Raw genomic sequence first — 22366 nt, 5'->3', positions numbered from 1 at the left:
ATCTAATATGAACACGCATTCGTCTTAGATTGAAGATTGTCTTTGTCTTGGAGAGTGTTGTATATTTCGTGTACAGTACTTAAACTGAACTAAGTAGATCATTATTTGGTCAGTCAAGTTATAGCACAATCATGGAGAATTGTACCTATATATGTTTTAAATATAATCCGACCATTTATCTCGTACCTCAAACAAATCTTGATTAATTACATTATATAGAGCATTCAAGAGGGCCCAAATCACATGCGGGCATTTATAACCAGTATTGAAACTACAGGACGCATGTTTGAAATCTTTTAACATCGCACTTGATAATTAAAGCACAGAAACACGAGCGTGTAACCTACTAATTTGTACCATTGTCTGTTATTTGAGAAAATAAAAACAGCATGATAATAAACTGTTTGACCCCTGCAGATCCGGCAGAAGGCGCGAGAAGACATGGATTAAGAAGCGAGATCGGGTATCGGCCTGTGGATGAAGCGGGGTGGGGTGGTGGGGGGAGTGGTTTAGGGTTGGTAAAAGGTCTCGAGAACCGTAGATTGCGGAAATGAAGAATCGCGTTGACGATATTTCTATTTGAAAGAGAAATCTGTCATCATTTATTATTTTCTTGAACACCATTGTCTGTATTTTCTCTGTTTTTCCAAATCACGGTGTTTAGATTCGAATAAGTAGCCTAACCCAGAATTTAGAATTTCCAGTTTAAAATGCATCTTTAACAATGTTAGCAATTGTCATTTAATACACTGTCCAGCATTTGAACATCTACTCATAAATCCTCAAAAACAAAACTGAAGGTTGGCCGGTAAAGTTTCGCGATAGAGTGCCTGTCAGAGAGAAATTGGCCACATATACACGTTTGAAGCACAGCATTCCTCTGATGATCAGGAAGTTCCCAATCGTCGTATAGGCCGAATATACTCTGATGTCCGAGGAATAAAAAACAGATAAAAATAAACATGTACCGGGGTACATTAAATTATTAGCATGTATATATCTGTGTACATTTCTTGCGTGAAAAAAAAACAAAACAATATTTCAAAATTCCAAGCTCCTATTTCTCATTCTGCCTTGCTTATGCAGTTACTAATTAGAGTTGCCCAAACCCGTATTCTAGATTTTCACTCAAATATCTAATAATTAAGCGGTCTCGGGGCGAATGATTTTGAGGATAGCTTAATAAACTGGAAAATCTGAAAGTTGGTACTGTACTTAACAAGTTTGACGCACAGTAATATAGTGCCGCTTCAGTTCCATATACATTTAATGTATTATAAATTGTGGAATGTGTGAAGATAGTTGAGTTTGGCAGAAAAACTGTAATATCGTTAATGAGAGGCTTGAATGCTCTATTACAATATAAAATCTTGAACGTGTATACAGGCAGTAGCCTTTGATTGATACCATTCTTGTCTATTTTGTGTGTAGAACGTCGATGGGAGTTTGTCGTAGTTGTGGTCAGTGTGAGCACAATGAGGGAAGTTTTAGCCCTTTGTTTGTTATGTAATCCTGCCATCCAAATGTGCGATTCGGGACTGTGGTGTACATTTTGCATTATACACAACTACATCATATAGATAGTAAAACCAGAGCGGTAACGACAGTGTAATAGTTGGCAAATGATCACACGTAACCGGTGAAAGAAAACATTTTGCCAGTTTACAAAACATTTTGCCAGTGTTTGATTTACTTCTAAATGTTCTTGTAAATGGTTAAATTTACTAAGAAGTTACACGCTCCCCTAGCATCGTGGTTTAAACAGAACTACGTACAAAAAAATCTGAAGTGATGTTAATTGCAATAGATGTCACTGGTCTAGAATGACTCAAAATGCTGTATTACCATCACAGTAATACATAAACATACAAACCTTTCATAATAGCAGGCCTGTGGATAAAATGGTGGAATTACCGGATGTTTAGTTGACTTTAAATCTTAAAGAAATAAATAGGAAGGCAATACGTGATAAATAAAGGTGTGGTACCAAGTGCGTGTAAGCTACTAATTAGTCCCATTATCTAGTGTTTGTGGAAAACAAAAAAAGTGTGATTAACATTAAACCTAGGGTTTAAGGGTTGACCCCTGAGGCAATGGGAAAAGGGACACTAATGGATGGGTGGGTTAGAATGAGAGAGAGGAAGGGTTGCTAAAGTGCCGTAGATTGTGGAAATGAAACATCAAATCCATGACAATTTCTAGGTAGAGTGTATATGCAAGTCATTTTTTTTTTTTCAGATTTTCTGGATCGTTTGTATTATGGGGTTTTTCTCGGTTTATCCAAATTACATGGTATAAAAATTGGAATTCAGAATCAAGACTTTAGTGCATTAGAGTTACCTGAAAACATAACTGTTACATATACAACTTCAGCTAGCATGTAGACCAACCGCTTTGAAATTTGAAGTTTACAAATACAAATTTCTACATGAACTTCTCTCTTGGGCACATTTTCATGTAGTTTAGTTGTTCGATTTTCCAAGGATTTCAAGCAGCTGTGCGTGTACATGCACACCCAGCAAATTACACACCTATGCATGACTAAAATGAGGGGGCTCAGTTGGTTAGCTCGCTAGCGCAGCGTAATGACCCAGCAGCCTCTCACCAATGCGGTCGGTGTGAGTTCAAGTCCATTTCATACTGGCTTCCTCTCCGGCCGTACGTGGGAAGGTCTTCCAGCAATCTGCAGATGGCCGTGGGTTTCCCCCAGGCTCTGCCCGGTTTCCTCCCACCATAATGCTGGCCGCCGTCGTATATTCTTGAGTACGGCGTAAAACACCAATCGTTACACAAGTCAGTGTAGCGTAAGATCAACATTCGTGCGGCTAACACCTTATAATCCTGCAAGTGGACTGCACAATAACCAGGCCCTGTTTAAACCCACGGGTTCTAGCTCAATAATATATACAAAGATACATGAGGATAACGTATACTCATCTTGTGCTTCCATCGCTATCTACAAATACATGACAAATGAACCCAGCACGCACGCTAAAGCTGTGAAATACAGGCCTGATAAATGTCATTAATTTCACACCATGGAGAAGGTTTAAAGAAATAAAGAGAAATATATTTATTCATCTAAACGGCAAAGTTTGTTCATGTTTGGTGTAACACAGTGTTAGCTTGTTTCAGGGAATGATTTCACACACGGTACACTGTTACCTATTTCACACGGCTAACATGTTTTAACACTGTTTCACTATGTATGTCTGCATCGGCCTAACACGAGCTTCACACCGAACTATACGATATTTGTACCGCACATTGTTTGCCTTGTATCGTACTAACAATGACATGTAAATCATCAGGCATTTCACACCTGAAAACAAAAGTACCTAATCTTCTAATTTATGACATTGCATGGGGTTTGGAGAACAAGGTTGTTAAAGTTAATCCCTCGTAATAAACATGTGCATTCGCGGCCCCCTCCCTTACCCACGGGGTTTGAGGCTTAGGAAGGGTTAGGGGGAAGGTGTGCACAAAATAAAGGGAAGCTAATTTACACATATTATCTCAGGTAATTTAGGGCTAAGCCTTTAAAGTAAGCTTAAAACTGAGCAGCATTTTCTGGACATGATCGGGTAGGGAAAGCTTTCTTTCCTACCGGTCTAGGCGTATATATAAGCTCTCTACCATTCTTGTAAATTATTCACTTCCCCAGAGCCGAGCTGGGATTACGTTGTAGATAGCAGCCATGGAACTTCACGCGAATGGTAAGTCTCTGATTTCAAACCGTATCACCAAAAATTCCTTATATTTAAGATAACACTCAGCTTACCATTTGCATGTAGAATGGAAGGTGCACAGTGCTTTTGGAGATATGACCAAACCATTTGCTGATTATGCATGTATGCCTAAACCGTGCAAAAGAAGTATCTCCGTTACTGTTCACATAAACAAGAAATAACCATCGATTGAGACATCAGTTTGGTAACTGAAGTAAATTGACAAGAGGCCGTATATCACCGGTTACGTGTGACCATTTGCCAGCTATCACACTATGGTCGCTGCTCTGGTTTTTCTCTCTGTGGTTTACGTCTTAATTATATTATATTCTTGCGTGAACCAGGATTCTGCAGGTGGACTAAGAATCCGCGAGCCCTGGTCCCTTTCCATTGTTTTAATGTGATTGCATGCTAAGTGTGATGATAAAACAGCATTTTGAGCAATTCTAGACCAATGACGTCTAATAAATTGGCACTTAACATCGCTGCATTTTTTAAACCCAATTTTGCTTAAGCCATGGTGATTGGGGGCGTGTAATGTGCTACTATTTATGCATTTACATGAATAGTTAGAACAAAACCCTAATTGAGGCAAATTGACAAGATGCCTTGTTTCACCGGCAACGTGTGACCATTTGCCAACTATCACACTGTCGTCGCTGCTTTGGTTTTTCTCTGTATGCCGTACGTCTTTACCGGCAACGTGTGACAATTGGCCAACTATCACACTGTCGTCGCTGCTTTGGTTTTTCTCTGTATGCCGTACGTCTTTACCGGCAACGTGTGACCATTTGCCAACTATCACACTGTCGTCGCTGCTTTGGTTTTTCTCTGTATTCTGTACGTCTTAATTATATTCTGTATTTTTGAATGGACACTGTAAACATACTGGTACATGGAATTTTTTTTTTTCAATATTTATTGTTAAACGAGTGTCAGATTTGTGACTAACATCATGTAATGTTCTACAGCAGATGCATAATGTAGACTACAGTTTTCTCAGACAACATACTGATTTGTACATTTGTATTATACCATGGTGAACTTTTAGCCGTAAAACTTGCTAACCTATCATCCAGGTCGAAACACCTAGCAAATAAATGATAAGTTAACGAAGAAATCTTTCAGAACGCTTACCCCGTTTGAAATGTTCACACTCTTTCCTTTTAATTAATCAAGAGAGTGTGTTTAGTTTACTCTTAATGCTGTACGTCTTTAGTTATATTAGATTCTGTCTTTCAAGACTGAGTACGAGTAGGCTCAAGGCTTCGTAACAATAACAAATAATATTAGATACATTGGATATATGGTACGAAACTTTCACTTTTGGGCATCTTTCTTATATATGGCCTCGCTTTCTACTGTGTTTTAGATGAAAAGCCAAAGATGTTCTGGAAGACACTTGGTCAACATTTAAAGACGTATCGAATGCGATCAGAGCGATGCCGCCCCCTTGATAATGTACGAGGTCATTTTGCCCTCACAGATATCCGCGGTGCCAAGTTTCCTGGTCTCCAGACTGCCGCTACATCGCTGTGTGCCCTTCTTCAGGCCACGACCTTGTGTCCTTCTTCCTGGTCAGCTGAGGTCATCGACAGACTTCTGTTGCAGGGAGATAATCTTCACAGCACACGGGTGCGTCATATGACGGGACGGAATCCCGAGCCAGAAAACGGAACATTGGCACCAGAACAGCTCCCTACCAAGTTTTCGTCCAAACACACGGAGTACTTTCTGACGTTGACAGAGCTTGCTTCAGCGAGCACCGAAACAGGAGCATGGAAGTTGAAGACGGATGGACACCGCTTGCAGGAGATTTTGCGCATCGCCATGGGCGGTAATAAAGATGGCGTTTTACTGACTTCTGGTGGAGCAACAATTGCTGTCAAGGCCGACAGCACGTACTGTTATGTTTTCGATGCTTGTCCACGCCATGCAAACTCTTTCTTTTCAAATGGAGATCAAGCTGTGCTAATGAAATTCAGGGACCTGGAACATCTAACATATTTCCTAAAGAAAAAATGGTTTAGGACGGAGACTACCTTTAGTGTCATAGTGGTGAAGATTGGTATCAAGTCGGACGCTTGGGAAGAAGTGTCATTTTCATCCACTGCTTCAACCATTTGACATTCTCTGGTATTTGTGTTTACCAAAACTTAACAGAAACTCTTCATTTATATCTAACTGTGCTTTTATGCGATGTGCTATCCTTATCATTAGTGCCTTATTCATCTTAGTGCTTGTATTGTGCGTTGATATAGATTATTTTTTACACTTAGTGAAATTAAAAAAAAATTAAACCAGACTTATGTTTTAATGTCGGTTTGAAAAGTATATAATTGATTATATGCTGGGGATCTTTGATTCTTGTTCTGTTCATCAAGTAGGTCCTGATTGGGCATAAACGCTATCAATAAAGAAGTTTAAATTTACGTCATGGTTTTGGGTTTCGTTTGTTACTATTGCAAGTGCTTCATCCGAAGTAATATGTTGTCTTTTTGCTAGTTTCTAACAACGATCATCTGGTTAAAGCAATGCTATAACTTAGTCACTTAATTAATGGTTGAATGAATAGACCAATCTGATGTGACATTGGTATACCAGCCGTCAACCAACAAAGACGTTCCCAATCAATAATCACAAGGCCAATTCCCAAAACGACATATACATCAAACAACCCAAAAAACTAAGAAAGTATGTAAAGTACCAAAATAGGACGGAATCATAAAAAAAGAAGCAGTCAACAGTTTTCAATGGTTTAAGGTATGTTCTACGGAACAGAGTGAAATCAGTACCGTGTTCAAATCGTTTGTCATGCTAGAATATAAGTATAAGTAATACCAAACTATGTATCTCAGTTGTGCTTTGATTCCAACTGTTCATATATCCTGCCTGGCGTTCTAATTCAACATGACGAATATAATGGCTCTAGCCCCGGATTAATCGGAATCGGACACAATCATGAAACAGAGCGCCACAGATTATGGACGCACTGTCCATATTTACTTACAAGATAATTATACACATTGTTAAAGGAACTTGGAGTGAAGGCGTTTGATGGAACAGCAGCAGGGCTTAAAGAAGCGCCTATACAGCAGTCATTACTTCTACGTTCTACGTTCAGATCCCTCAAAGAGACCACGCTGGCTGCGCCCAATGTCCCTCACAGTTATCTGCCTCATGAGATTACATGCATAATGACTACAGTGTGAGTCACCACTTTTTTTCGACTAAGTATATAAATTAGTATGCGATTGTTTGTATAAGGTCTCTAACTGACTCCAGTTCTAATCATGTAGTGATAAAATTCTGTCCCATTCAATGATTATTTATGTACTTATTTATTTGATTGGTGTTATACGCTGTTCTCCGGAATATTTCACTTACAAGACGGTAGTCAGCATTATAAGTGGGAGGAAACCGGACGGAACCCGGGCTAAACTCACGACCACCCGCAGGCTAAATTCCGACTTGGAAGCCGGTATGAGCTGGATGAACTCACAGGAACCGCATAGATGTTCCCCGGCAACGTCAATCAAGCAATACAACTTTCTGTGGGTCGATAAGACGACATTTTACGTTTGGAGAATGGATAACACAAACTTAGCTCCCAACCTTAAGGAACGCTTTCAGCACCCCCTCCCTCTCTTTTCTTTCGTACAATTGTTCATTGCACATGGGTAATGAATTGGCACCACAAGTTAAGGTTTACTACAATTTTGATATATTGCCCTTACCACACGCATGGTTTCATTTAAGTCACTCAGATCTACATCATAAAGCAAAACACAATGTGCTATAATTTTGTAATCATTGACGTGCATAGCAGTAAAACATATGGGCTTGTAGTTACAATTTTGAAATGATTTAGAAAGCATTTTGCCCATCATCTAACCTGACTTAACTAACGAAGGGCGTAATCAAGAAGAAACATAAGAATTAAATGCAACAAAAGTGCGCAGAAAAAAAAATTCAAAGCAGTTGATCAAAAAATCTTTTGAATCAGTATAGTGAACACAGTAATAAACACTTGCATATATTAAGGTAAAGATATATTAATTGCGAATAAAGTCGGACTGCGACTGTGCGTACGTGAAGCAGTCATAACTATAACCCTGTCTCACTGAAACACCGAATCGCATACATCGCGCAAGTATGACATTCACACCACCACAACACACTAAAGCAGGTGTTTCGTTTTCAAACACATTTCCGTTCCAGTTTAGAAACGCGTCCTAGTGTTTGTTCGCAATAACTACGTTTAGTTACTAAATATATGTATTAATTATACCAAGCAAGTCAGATGTTTACATATTAATGTGGTGGATATTTTCAAGAAACATAAATAGTTCAGTAAGCATGACTTTCTGTGTATATTAAGTGTAAAAGCATGTAGATGCATTTACTGTAATAAACATGACATGTTTACATGGTAAATATGTGACATTTATCATGTGACTTGTAACAGAAATATGTTTAATAACGAAACACTTACTTTTAGTGTGTATCTCCTGACGCACTAGCACCTCATCTTTTGTCCATTCCAGTGATTTTGGACAAAGCTTGATTCCAGCGGGAACTGTGTGATCTCTGATGTGGGTCGGCGTTCGTCACATTATAATCTTGGCCCAGTACTAGGCTGCAGAACACAGACATTCACTATACACAAGATAAAACTCAAGCATTTCTTTCGCTGGTTCGAACAATACTAATATTCTGAATAATAGTTTCCTGTAGAATTTTATCCATTTTTCATTCAAATGGACTACGGTGAATATGGCGTTTTCTGCTTATACATCACATGAAAGCAATAACACCAAATAACAAAAAGAAAACAAACACTGGTGCATGAAAAAGTTTATATTAGATATCAAACACATTCGACAAAGACCCATAAAAAAGCTATTTATGCAGCTCTATGCGTCCATTCGCTCTAAATGCTATATAACATTTATGGGCAAACAAATTTATAACCAATCATATATTGCCACTGTCACTGCACTATCGTCTGTCTCCCACATCTGGCTCTTCATATGTTCTTGAATGTCTTTCATTCAAGAACATGGGGCATTTTCTTGTTCGAAGCATTTTGCCAAGTAACCATTTAATAACCCAAAGACTACGTGACTGCGTGAAACTTACCAAACGGCAAAGATCATTGTGTAAGAAATCTTGCCCATATACGCCATGTTTTGGACAAATAATTGATAAATAATCAGTATATGTACGACCCGCCTGTTACGTACTCCACGAAACAAAGAGAGATTATAGAATGATTGCATACTAGCACGCGTAATTTGTGTTCAAAATTATGATCGGTTAGTCTTCTGAGTTCACATTTTTATCATTTTCAGCCCCGATGTCGTTGAAGTCCCCCTTCATGGCAGGAGAGTTTACACCACGAGATGACGCCAACGACAGGACGCTGGAAGGATCCTCGTAATGGTTCTCCGTGCTCCTACTTCCGGAGAATGAATACGCGCGCTCGCCTAGCGACGGCTGACTGAGCATCCGGGGCACTCGAGGAGAGCTGAAGACTTCCGATGTGGGCAGATCGTAATCCGGTTCCGGTTCGGAATTTTTCTCCATCGGTTCGACAAATTCGGTTTCTTTGTTCTCAATATATATATCCGACTCCTTTTGGCCTTTCATGTCTCTGTTGTAACCTTGCTTATCAAAAGTAAGCACGACTTTCGTCGGCTTATGGCGATGACGTCGTGCTCTTAAGTTCCGTTTTAGGATTTTTAAATCTCGGAACAAAGACCCGAGGTCTAAGACAATGACCAGACCAAGAACCCCAAACATGATGATTCCGGCCACGTAACCCACAGTGGTGGCCGATGGCCGTTCGTCGGGCGTGCTCACTTTCGTTTTCCGACGAGCGTTCTCTTTAACCACTTGTAATGTCTTTTCTAGTTGAACAATTGCTTTCTGTACGGGCGCAAGGGTCGTCGTTACCAACATGCCCATTGACGTGCTGGTGGGGTAAATAGAGCTCGAGAAGAAATTGTTCGGATCGTACTCTGTACATATGATCAGTTTTGAGGTGGAAAAATCCCATATTGCTGTAAAAAAAAAATTATATTTAATTTCAGTGGGTATTTTAAAAAATGCACATCAAAGAATTTAGAACTATCACATGTAATCGAATTGTATATATATGAGGTTTCTGTAATGAAAAGAAATAGTAACCCTTGTCTATGTCGTGGGCTAACTTGATAGACATCAACAATTTTGTTTCATGTCCTATCATTTAAAATACACCTATACCAATTTGTTTAAGAGAACCAATAAAATATTCATCCAGTTTCAGCTTTTAATGTAAAACTAAAGGGCTACTTTTAAGACGTGTTGGCCTATTACCCTAATTCTTCAACCTTTTCAATCACCTCTGCAACCATTAGTTTGAAGCATTCTGAGAGAAACATGGAGTGTACAGAATAATTTACACAATTTTATGAAGCTTGCATCTTTAGAGACACACGAATCATTTCTAACGTAATTTTCATAATTACTGCATGCATAAATCCCAATGAAAATAGTGCTTTAGTGGTTGAAGATGTTGAAGAGTTTACAGCATATTTCGGAATGCTATTGGATAGGAAATGCCAGTATGTATTCTGTCTGATTATAACTGTAACAAAACTTATACACATAACTATTTAAAACAGAATATTCACAATGTTAAACATAATTTAGAGAAAAAGGCAAAATCTTGAACTGCACGAACGTGTGGGTGTGATGAAGAACGTGCTGGGTTCTTCGTATGAATAGAAACTTGTCTCTAGTGGGGTAGGGCTCGGTGATGGTGAACTTGACGGCAGGAATGCTGGAAATAGAGAAAATGATTGAAGTCTGCATGTAAAGAAAAAGAGCACCAGGGAAGATAAACTTCACAAGAGTCATTACGATGTTGATTTACCTTCTCTTGATTATATCTTTGGCATTTGTTGTTAAATCGTTCTAAAATTTCTTTTCTTCTTTCTGCTGTCCGTTTCCAGAACAATTTAAAATTGTCTTTTTCCTACACCCATGTATTCCTTATTTCGGGTGATTTTTTTCTTTCATCGAAAAAAAAAATTGTACTTTGAGCTGGTCCGAGATTCCTAATAGACTGCCAGTACAGACTTTATCCGAGCCGTCATTAAAGTCGATCTTCGTGTTTCACTTCTGCTTTGAATTTTGAGAAGGTATTGAAAAATCCTTACTTGGAAAAAACAATGATAATCTATTTTCTTTTTCCGTTTACGTGATTTATGATTTGAACTTACACGATGTTGGATAAATCATTGAGCTGGATTCCAACTGATACATCACGCCTGAAAATAAGAGACAAAATGTTTATATGTGCCCTGACGAATCCTTAACAAATCACTTCAGTGGTTCTTGGTCATGCATTATCTTTCCCTTAGGTTCAGGTGTGATGAATGATAGTGTTTATGTTGCCATCATCATCAGTGTCTCCGTATCCTTGGTTTTTGTGAATCGCAGCGATCGTTTTGGGCACACTGACTATGAAAGGGTTAAATGCACGAACATGTTCTATATGTTGAAGGAGTATGTATGCATATACATGCCTGGATTGTTGAACAAGATCCGTGTAGTAAGCAATATTGCTACAATGAGTAACCTTAATTTTAATATACAATGGTGACTCTAAATGGACCATTGTGCTGTAGCAATGGCTGAGTAACACTTTATCAGTTTGCCCGCAAAACGCCATCGCAAAGACAGGAATAAACAACAGACTGAACAACTTCGGTGTCGAATTACCAGTATTACTTTAGGCGGGAAAGGTACACAATTCTACAAGAAAGGTTCTGATTGAAGTAAAATCTTACTTTAAATTAAACAAACCGGTAATTTGGGAATAAACCATCACCCTTTAGCAGGTATCTGACATGCCTTCCGGTCATGCCTTAAGCACAAGAGGCCTTATTTCACCGGTTAAGTGTGATCATTTGACAATTATCACACTGTCATCGCTTTTCTGGTATTACTCTCCGTATTCTAAGTACTGATCACTCAATTTAATTGTTGTTTTAATGACAGATAGACCTATTAATTTGTAAATAACTGTTTGAAAACATCTCCCCATACAGAATGCAGAAAGTAGAAATGGACACAGTCATGGAAATGCGTTGTCTTCAATATAACTCTAAATGCAGTTGGAACATATTTACTTTTTTGGACGCACCTGACCGTATATCGTGGCTATGCACATTATTAAATGAAAACCAAATTGTTTAGAAAACGCTCGACTATAGCTCTATATATCCACAATGTCTCTACTAAGCATACATATAAAGGCTGCGCCTGTAACGTAAGTGTATGTCTATAATATACAGGCTTGCCACTTAAGCACGAATCCGAGTCAGCCAAACAGTGGTCTAACTACAGTTAATCAGGTTTAACAGTTCTTGGCTGATCTCAAATTATCCTCGTTATTCAAACGATCACGCCTGAGGCTGACATAACGTTATCACGACCTTGTCATATAAAAAAAAACAGGAAATTGATATTGATATCTATTAATCGACTTTAAGGCACCTATGCACCAACTGGTAGGCGCCGGGTGTATGTATAAACTCGGTTGGCTCACACAGTGACATCTTCATTACAAGAACCCGTTTAACTTGTTTTAATAGTCGCTTGCAGCTTTCATGCTTAATACCCAAGGAATGTGTGGTGTACTACCATCGACTGATTTAGTGTAAAGATAAAATTACCGATTTATTTATTTGTTTGTTTATTTGATTGGGGCATCACGCTGTACGCAAATATTTCACTTTATATATAACATGAAAGCGGTCAGGATTATGGGCCTAGGAAATCGGAGTGAGCCACTCATTGTCTTTCGCTACGTACTTGACAAAAGTGAAACCTCCTGACTTAAGGCTGCAGCCCAATCAGCGAGAGCTGGATTCGAATGCACGACATCACTGGTCAAGGGACTGAAAGTCACAGCAAGCCATAGCTTAAAGCGTCTCAGTCAGCGAGGGGCCCCAGACGAGTATTAAGTTATTGGGTTTGACTTGTGTTCTACTCCGTACTCAAGAATATTTCACTTAATCGACCACGGCTAAAATTATGATGGGATTAAACCGGGCAAGTGCCCGGTTTCACTGACAAACACAACACTCAAGCATTACTGACTTAGGCCTATATGACGGAGGGTAATAGATACCAAGTAAAAATACTTGTTTATATCATGGTACCTAACAGAGCCTATACCAAGATATTCGATTAGGTATAAATTACCCGAACTCAATTTTAATGTAAGCAAAAAAAAGAATCAACCTGCCAATACAAGCCCATGCGACTTTTTGGCGTTTCAGGAAATCCCCGCTTGTATTTGCAGTATAGGATACAGGCAACGGCAGGACCTTGTTAATGACAATGAACCGTGAATCTTTGAAGTTGGACAGTCCATATAGATCCGGGGTAACAGATCGCGAATGTTCTTTTATTCTTTGACGGTGCTGGTTATTGGATATCAATGTGTACAACAGCGACATTTCGGGATATTGTATACTAATGTATGTAATACCGATGCAATAGTATTGATGACCACCCGTCAAACGTGAGTGCAATCCGAAAGCATACGCGTACGTGCTGAATGCGGGTTGAGTTTGAAAGATCCAAAGAACGGTTCTCCTTTTAATGAAGTCGGCGTTTGTGAACATAATGTGATTTCATGTGAAGATAAAGGAATTTTCCATCTGATTATATAGAGATTATCTTAAGTGTGCACTCTCCTGTAATTTGTTGTAACAGTACATCTTTTAAGTGCAGTAGGTATCAGGCCAGTTGACAAATGTTGCAGGGTCGAGTCATTCAATACTTTAGTGGTGGCAGGACTTTGGCAGCATGGACTCGCCCTGCCACAAGAAGACGTAGCAGAACGATCGAACGATCATTAGCACCACGCTGAGAAACAGATCAATGCAAAAAAAAAAATCGGAAAAAATTCGTCTCCGTTTTCCAGTGACTAGAAATTCAAACATGGGCATAGGGTATGATAATTAAACCGAATTGCAGAACAGAAAGAAACACAAAAAATGTACGGTTGAATGCGCCTTTTCATAATTTCATTCTTCAAAACCTCAAGTAAACAACATGCTCTTGAAATAATGGCATTTGCATGCTTCTTACCTGCCTTCGTATACATGTACTACAATACTAAAAGTTCAGTAATATACTATCCAAAAAAAGAAACGCATAACCCGGTTTTTTGCGGAGGTGATGCAGTCTTTTCAATTATGCATAACTAAATAAGAATTGCTATTCTGCAAATATTTTTTTACACAGATTAAGGAAGGGTCCATATCTAGACAACAAGGCCATCAACTTGAGGTAAGACACTCACAATGAGTCTCCCACTTGAGTGGAATGTCAGTATCTGTTGTGACCACCACGGGCACGAATAACAGTTCTGACACGCCTTGTCATGGACTGGATGAGACGCTGGATAGAGGCCTGGGGAATGTTCTGCCACTCCTCCTGCAAACATGCAACTTGCTCTTGAAGCGTTTGGGGTTGAGGTTGACGTTGGCGTAGACGTCGATCAAGTTCATCCCACAGATGTTCAATTGGGTTAAGATCCAGGGAACGGGATGGCCAGGGTAGCACATTTACATTGTTTTCGGCGAGGAAGTCCCTTGTGACACGTGCCGTGTGCGGTCTGGCGTTGTCCTGCTGGAACAACTCCCGCTGAACGTCAATGACAGGTAAGAGGTGTGGCTGCAGGATGGTGTCTCGGTAGCGTACGGCCGTAAGATTTCCCTGAACGTGGACAAGATTTGTACGACCAGTATACGATATTGCTGCCCACATCATCACACTCCCTCCACCAAATCTGTCCACTTGGCGTACGCAGTTAGGGGTATAACGTTCGTGAGCACGTCTGTAAACCCGGTTTCTACCATCACTTCACTGCAATAGGAATCTGGACTCATCACTGAACCAAATGCGTCGCCAGTTGCGTAGATTCCATGCAGTCACGTTGTTACACCATCGGAGGCGATTGGCGCGATGGTGAGGGCGCAGCACGATCCCAACATAGGGCCTCCTGGCTCTCAGTCCATGTTCCCTCAGCCTGTTCCGCACTGTCTGACCTGATATCCTCCTCAGTCCCGGTATGCTGGCTGCTGTACTTTCAGCTGTAGCACAACGGTCACGCAAATGGAGGACCCGTATGTAGCGATCTTGGGCTGCTGTAGTGACACGTGGTCGACCTGAACGCCGACGGTCAGTTGTTGTCCCAGTATTGTTGTAGCGGGCAGCAAGCCGTGAAATCGTGCTCTGGCTGACGTGTAGACGCCTAGAAATGGACGATTGGGACTCTCCAGCTTGAAGTCTTCCAATGGCAATATTTCTTGTGACAGTGTCAAGACGTGGCATGTTGAATCAGCTTGAAAACACCACTTGAAAGCCGATTTCCGGCCCGAAGTTGCGGTTTTATAGTCACACACTGCATGCTTTCCATGCGTAAGTTCGGCGTGTAAGACTGCACGTGATGCAGTGTGGTGCTGTATTTTTTACTTCTTCCAAAAACGGCCTCCAAACTCAACATTTTCAACCAAGAAATGTTTTGAGGAATAAAATGTGTGCTAACTGTGACTATTAACAATATTAAAACACATTTTGCTCATGAAATGAAGACAAAATGTATTTATTTCATTTTAAAATAAAACAAAACACCTATGCGTTTCTTTTTTTGGATAGTATAGTACAGATCTCGTTTGTGGTTGTATGGCTTATCATTATACAAAATGTGTCATCATCATACAAAATGTGTTTTCACACAGCAGGTGTTATCATCATACAACATGTGTTATTATCATGCCACATGTGCTTTCACACAGCAGGTGTTATCATCATACAACATGTACCATCATCATACAACATGTGTTATCATGACACAACATGTGTTATCACCATGCACCATGTGTTATCATCACACAACATGTGTTATCATCATGCAACATGTGTTATCATCATACAACGTGTGTTATCATCACGCAACATGTGTTATCATCAGGCAACATGTGTTATCATGATACCACAGCAGATAGGAATATGGTGTCTCGGAGCTTAGACAACGTGTATGCTGGTATATAAAAAGATATTCTATAAGTGGTGACCTTTTGAATGTTTTTATATGTCCCTTCACTCAAACAGTTGTTCTGTTAAATTTAACAGACCGAGTGATGCAAGAATGTATTCTATTAATTCAACATAACCACTCTGTTAAACTAACAGCAAATTATGTTGAATGTGACAAAAAATTTTGTTATAATTACGGACTACATTCTAGCATCACTGAAACAACTGACATTCTGTTAAATTTAACAGATTAATGATTTGATTGGAATCTTGTATTAAATTTCATATATACGATTTTATGTGATAGTCACAAACCTTTGTTACAGCTGCGATGATAAAGGTTATGTGACGGGTCGTTGACGTCTAGGTATCCCTCAAGCGTCCAACGGTTGCCAGAACTGAGCTGACAGTAGCGTAATCGGGTGTGAAACTCGAACGACCTGCAGATGAAGTCGGACATTTCCGAACAAATCTTCTTGCACTCTTCTGGCGTCTTGTCGAATACCATCCTGTTGTTGTGACCGATTATGCTACTCTTCGGCAACATGGTGTAGTTACATGTACCTGCCAGCAACAACAACTAATCAGGGATTGTGTTAAGTGCATGAAGGCATGCATGAAACGACATACACTGGATGCCTGAAGAACCAGAAATTTTAAACCTGTAGATGTCTTACGTTTCGGTATTGGCACTGCATGAGTTACGTGTCAAACAAAATGGCACGAGGTGCGGGCTCAAACCGGGCCTTGGACACGGATTTTGCTCTCATTATTCTTAGGGGTTTGGTAACAGTCTTCGTTGAAGACCACTATCCTCCCCAGGCACTGCACCTTTCAATAACCACAAAACTACCCGCCATCTTATCAGTGAAAAATTCACCAAGAGTGCGTTGAACAACAATCAAATAAATAAATCAATCAAACAGCAGGGATTTCACCCGAGCCACCCATCTACTTGTGTTGCATTGCCCTGGTTTTATCGAATATTACCACAATAACAAAGTTTAACCAAGAGAATTATCAAATTCAACAGAGCTTACAGACAATAACATGTTAAATTCTTGTACCCGTTTGATATTCGCATACAAAAGGGAAAAGGTAGCTGCATTCCTCTTTCACCCAGTAGTACCGATACACCAACGAGGCTGTACCGCAGCCCCCAGACCCTGGACCGGAAGGTGCCCAGTTACTCCAACCCATAGGAGATCCATCCTGCCAGCTCCACGTACCGCTCTCGTCAGCCGATAACCCAGTCCAAAACTTCACATTGCTGCAAACAATATTACTGGTAATAATATCCATTAGGTCGACTGTTTGGTTCGGAAATGTAAGCATCCTGCATTTTTTTTTAAATTATAAGTATCCTGGACACTGGGCAAGACACCCTACTCAGTCATATTATACTGACACCGAGCCAACCAGTCCTCTTTCCAAGCGATGTAGCAACAAGTATCATGTTTTTAAAGTCTTCTGAATGCGGACTGCTCTACCCACAGAATATTAAACCTAGAACTGCTTGTCGCAACTAAAAACCATTACCGGTTTGGACAATACGTCACACTATGCCACAAAGATAAAAAAAATATATATATTATCAAATTTGAAATACTGCAAGATTTTCAGCAACTTCCTTTTCCAGAGGTGAATCTCCAAAACATGCCAGGGTTTGATTTATCATAAGCGTACTTACGAAACTGGTTCTTTGTCAAACTGTAGTTCGGGGATTGTGCCAATGTCATGTATCGTGGCCAGCACCCCGCCTCGGCTTCGGCACACTTTGGCAGCTTCCGGCCACGTGAGAAATCCCGTGTGAAACTCAAACAGGCGAGGAAGCAAAGCACAGGAGACAAAGCCTGGTTAAAAAGACAGAAAGGAGAATTTTTTATATATATTTTACTTCTTGTAGGATTAGGCCTACTTACGAACGCCTTTATTGACTTAAAATATGTTAGGCTTATTTCAGACAAATATTTCCATACAAAATACACCATATATTAATAAACTCAAGTAACTCAGTACGTTTGTATTATCTGTAAACCTGCAGAATTTTTAATCCCACAATAAGGATTCTGTTGAGGATTATACTATAGACTGCTCCATACATGACACATCAGATAAACTGAAAATATAATGACATTTTTTACATGAGGTGTCTTGTTGTCTTCGGACTACAAACAAAGAATACACAAGCACCATTTTGAACCTTTGATAATCTCCAGAAAGTAATAACTGCACGATACAGTTTTGAAGGACTACTATAGAATGTATACCTTCTGTGTATCCCGGTACACTGAAACTATAAGAGCAGTGAGTATTTTGGGCGTAGGAAATCGTTGATTCAAGAAACAGTAGGCCTACTGTCTTACTACTTACTGAAGCTGTGATGGCCGTTGCTATACCAAAACAATATTGCTGCATAATCTGACTGATTTAGTAACGATTTTGCGGTAATACTAAATCATAGATTACTTTGGTATAACACGGAAACCATAAATCCGCAGTTGACTTTAAGCGGATTATTTCCTATTATACCACACCTAAAATCAATGTGATGCTTATTATTATGGACTGATTTATGGCTAACACGTAATGAAATTTTCGTCCATTGTGGGATGCAAAAGGATAATAGACTATAAGACTCATTTTTTATATTATACTTCATAACCTAGAATATAGAACTCATTTTATTTATCTTATACTTCATAAGCTTCATTCACTGACTTTAAAATCACCATTTTACTTTAAAGCAGAAGAATTAGTCATTTTCACTGAAATCCAAAACGCCGATGACAGAAAATTTACAGTCACCTAATCGCGAAAATTGATGCAATTCTTTTTCTGGAGATTCACTTTTTAGAGACATTGTAAGCGATGTTTACTGTTATCAATACGGAACGTCCAATTTTGTTTTGATGGCTGTTATTTGAACGTTAGGTGGGACACTGAGTTTCTCCAATTCTATATCTAGCCACTCATTTTGAAGGTAAACTGTCTCTGCATCAACAAAAGGAATCTTAACCCGTTAATTCATAACCACTATCAACTGGCGCCGTTCGGGCCGGACAGCTCGTTAACCACACCTCCCCTTCCCATCCCAATGCGCCTTTTACAGTACAGTTCAAAACCTATCTGTTCTTCTGTTCCTTCCTCCAACTGCCTGTCTGCTAACAGAACATTTAGTACACAAGCACATTTTGTTACAGCGGCAAGTTTTTTCTGCAATTTGGAACGTCAATTTTCCCCGGTGGGACTTTTACAATCCAAATTGGTCGTCAATAGCTATTTACTGAACAAACTAGCTACCGTCAAACAAACAAAAAGCGGAGCTCTTAAGACACACAATAAAAGCTCAAGTCAATATAAACTCTTAAGACTTCTTTGTTTTTGCAGATAAACTAAGCCACAAATTTGGGTTCATTTCAATTCTAAGCACGGATCAAACTGATGTCCATCCAGGAAGCTAGAGAGGCATACTTGTCCAAACGGATTTGGGTGTGTACAGCGCCAAGTAGGGTCGATATTTGTTGTTTTCATCTTGGGGTACTTATTTGATTGTTTTCTGTATTACGGCGTCTAATTAACCGAAGAACGACTGGCTGTAAAGAACAACAGTGCTGTACAGCGATGCTAGAGATACATTATTAATTTGCACTTATATGACCCACCTAACCATCTGTCAGTGTGCTTTTATGTTTTAGGGCATTATAGGAGTGTAACTCACCTGTGTTAATCGTGACCAAAAAAAGCACGAAAGTTACTTCAGCTTTAATCTCCTGCAATGGAGAGAAGAAAAGTTGCATGATATACCGGGTAACGTTCCTGAAGATCTTAGTATCAGGGGTGAAACAGTATTCAAGCAGTTTTACAAGTGTATATCACAGCACCGAGTTGCCTGACGCTACTCTGGCAGACAATATATATTACAGGCATGCGCTTTAAAATTTATCAGTGTTTTAATACCAGGTAAGATATAATGAACAATGTAAAATATCAAACAGTTACTTTAAAACATTTTTGAACAAGAGTGTTTTCAAGAGGGATATTTCTTCTTTGCGAACACTCCTGTATAATATGATATAGGCAAAGCCTAAGACCGAACGTAGTGTGTAGGTTTACATATACATTGTACATCTGCAAGGCAAATTAATAACTACGTGTAATATATTACCTACATTTAGGCCATTTGATTTATATAGAAGCTTAAAGACTAAGCAAAATTTGTCAAATGTAAATTTGTGTTGTTACATGTGGTGAATTTCTTCATTATATGTACTTTAAATGCTGTCTGACTACGTATAATCTTGTAATTGGCTGTTCCATCTGTCCCACGCCCTCTTACGAGAGGAATAATTAACATGGGGCAGACTGGGGAAAATATTAATTTGAGAATAAAAATAAATTATTGATCAGTATAGGCTGCTAGACTTCTAGTACATGTAAGGCATAAATGAAATAAATCAGTGAGCACATAAGTCCTATAGGGCCTATCATAATTCGATAACAAAATTTATTCCAGGCTGTGAACTGATGCTAACTTACCACCTCGTACAGAAATCAGATCTACAATGTATCTATGGCCTTATGTCTTAAGCTATTTTGGCTGACACTCTTTTCTGAGTTATATGTTTAACACCATCAGTGATTACTGTCCGTGTTTGTAGCTGCCAGAAAAATGCGATACCCTTTGTACATTAGTGTTCATAATACGATACAGAGGGTATACATGTTGAAATAGTTCAGTTAACCCCAGGGCTCTGCCTTGTTTCCTCCCACCGTAATGCTGGCCACCGTCCTATTGGTGAAACATACTTCAGAACGTCATAAAACACCAGTAAAATAAATAAATCAAATATCGTTGTTCAATTAAATTAAGCGTTGGGGTCTGCTTTCAACTAGATCTCAAGGTTTAGTTTAATTTTACTAATGTTGAATGTATTGTGAATAAAACTGAAGAACATGCTGCGCAAAGCCTCTAAAATATAGTTTTCTGATGGACTTGATCGATGGATAACAGAAAACTGTAATTCACAGTACAAATTGTCAGATAGGCTACCTGGGGAGGTATGATGCATGTCTTTCCAGGTTATGTCTGGTTTGGAATTGACAGACATCATGTAAGTGAAAAATGTTCTAGTATAGCATAAGAAACAATTGAATAAGTTACAAAAGAGCTTTAACAAAGGTACCATATAAATTAGCTCTATGTGCAAAATATATGCATTTAACAGAAATCTGAAGAGTGTATAATGAGAATGTTGCAATGTCTGACCATGCTGACAATGTGGTATATACATCAGATATACATGTATATATACATCAGAAAGATTTTATTATCTAAGGTATCGCTTGTACTCTATAATTATTTCATTTCAAAATTTGTCATATATATGGCTAATAAAACTAAAATTAAAGAAGAAAGCATGATGTACAAGATGAAAACAACAGTTTGTTAGAAAATAAAAAACATGTATTAATAGTGACCTCACCTGTGATGTAATTTAAAAAATAAAGATTTTGCTACTGAGACATAAGCTAGGTTATTGAAAAAACTTCGTAGTAAAAGGGAAAACCCTCCCCATTCGAAAAAAAATGCACGTCAATTTACTTTCACCTGAGTCATATGAAAAGTCCGTTGAAGCTAACATACAGCATGGGCCGATCGCTGATTTGCGCGTGACTCCTAGGATACCTAAAGGCTGAATTTCTTCGAGAATTCGTCTTCGGGCTCTTATGCCAACTACGGCTAAGAGTCACGGAGAAAGAAAACGTCGTTCAAAAGATTAATGGTAATTATGTGTCATAAAATCAAAAACGTTCAGGGCAGCCAAATATTACAGTTTGGAGCTGTTGACACTTTGGTATTTTTCCCACCATGCTTTCAACATGGCAGCCAACATAGAAAGCGGAATCTCCCCGGCCATATTTACCGTATCTTACGAATATGACTAGTAAATGAATTAAACTTACACGATATCTATAGGCCTGTCTTTGCTCGGATCGGCCTTCGGGCTCGCCTCACTACATTTGGTATAATAGTACGGTCAAATAAAATCCGTACTTTTGTTCAGCGTGCCTGGAAATTTTCCACCACGCATGCAGAGTTAAGTATTCGTGATCTGAACATCCAAAACCACCATCGTCATTTCTTTATTTATTTAATTGGCCGTTTACACCGTACTCAACCATATTTCATCTATACGACGGCGGGCCTCCAGTTTTGTGGTAGGAGGAAATCATGCAGGACCCGCCGAGGAAACTCATCCGCAATTTCGTCATATTACAACGCTGTCTACTTGCATACACAAGCGCTGTCATATTTATCACGCAGCCTCACTGAAGCGCCGTTCAAAAATATCAAACAAGTCACACAATCCAGAAATACCAACCCGTATTTGGGCTATCCTAATATATTATGTTTAGCGCCAAACAAGAAAATACCAGGAAGACCAGTTTTAAAATCATGGATACTACGCCTACCCGAATTGTGATTTGATTTTTTCTGTTTAAAACCGATTCGTGATCTCATCAAG

General features: G+C 39.2%; 1 protein-coding gene across 1 annotated transcript in view; it reads right to left on the bottom strand.

The window, feature by feature from the left end:
* Positions 1 to 8578: 8578 nt before the first annotated feature.
* LOC135467112 (uncharacterized) overlaps positions 8579 to 22366 on the bottom strand; it is a 33861-nt gene continuing 20073 nt past the window's right edge. Inside the window, exons 3-8 of the mRNA XM_064744873.1 lie at positions 17527 to 17689; positions 16904 to 17106; positions 16152 to 16400; positions 10459 to 10557; positions 10092 to 10143; positions 8579 to 9816 (exon numbers count right to left, since the gene is read on the bottom strand). Of these exons, the coding sequence (XP_064600943.1) occupies positions 9048 to 9816; positions 10092 to 10143; positions 10459 to 10557; positions 16152 to 16400; positions 16904 to 17106; positions 17527 to 17689 (1535 nt within the window). The 3' untranslated portion in view covers positions 8579 to 9047. The remainder of the gene's footprint in view (positions 9817 to 10091; positions 10144 to 10458; positions 10558 to 16151; positions 16401 to 16903; positions 17107 to 17526; positions 17690 to 22366) is intronic.

This window comes from Liolophura sinensis, chromosome 6 (assembly GCF_032854445.1).
Source record: "Liolophura sinensis isolate JHLJ2023 chromosome 6, CUHK_Ljap_v2, whole genome shotgun sequence".
NCBI classification, from domain to species: Eukaryota; Metazoa; Mollusca; class Polyplacophora; order Chitonida; family Chitonidae; genus Liolophura; species Liolophura sinensis.
The sequence above is the reverse complement of the archived record's forward strand: the minus strand, read 5'-3'. Positions and strand labels throughout refer to the sequence as shown.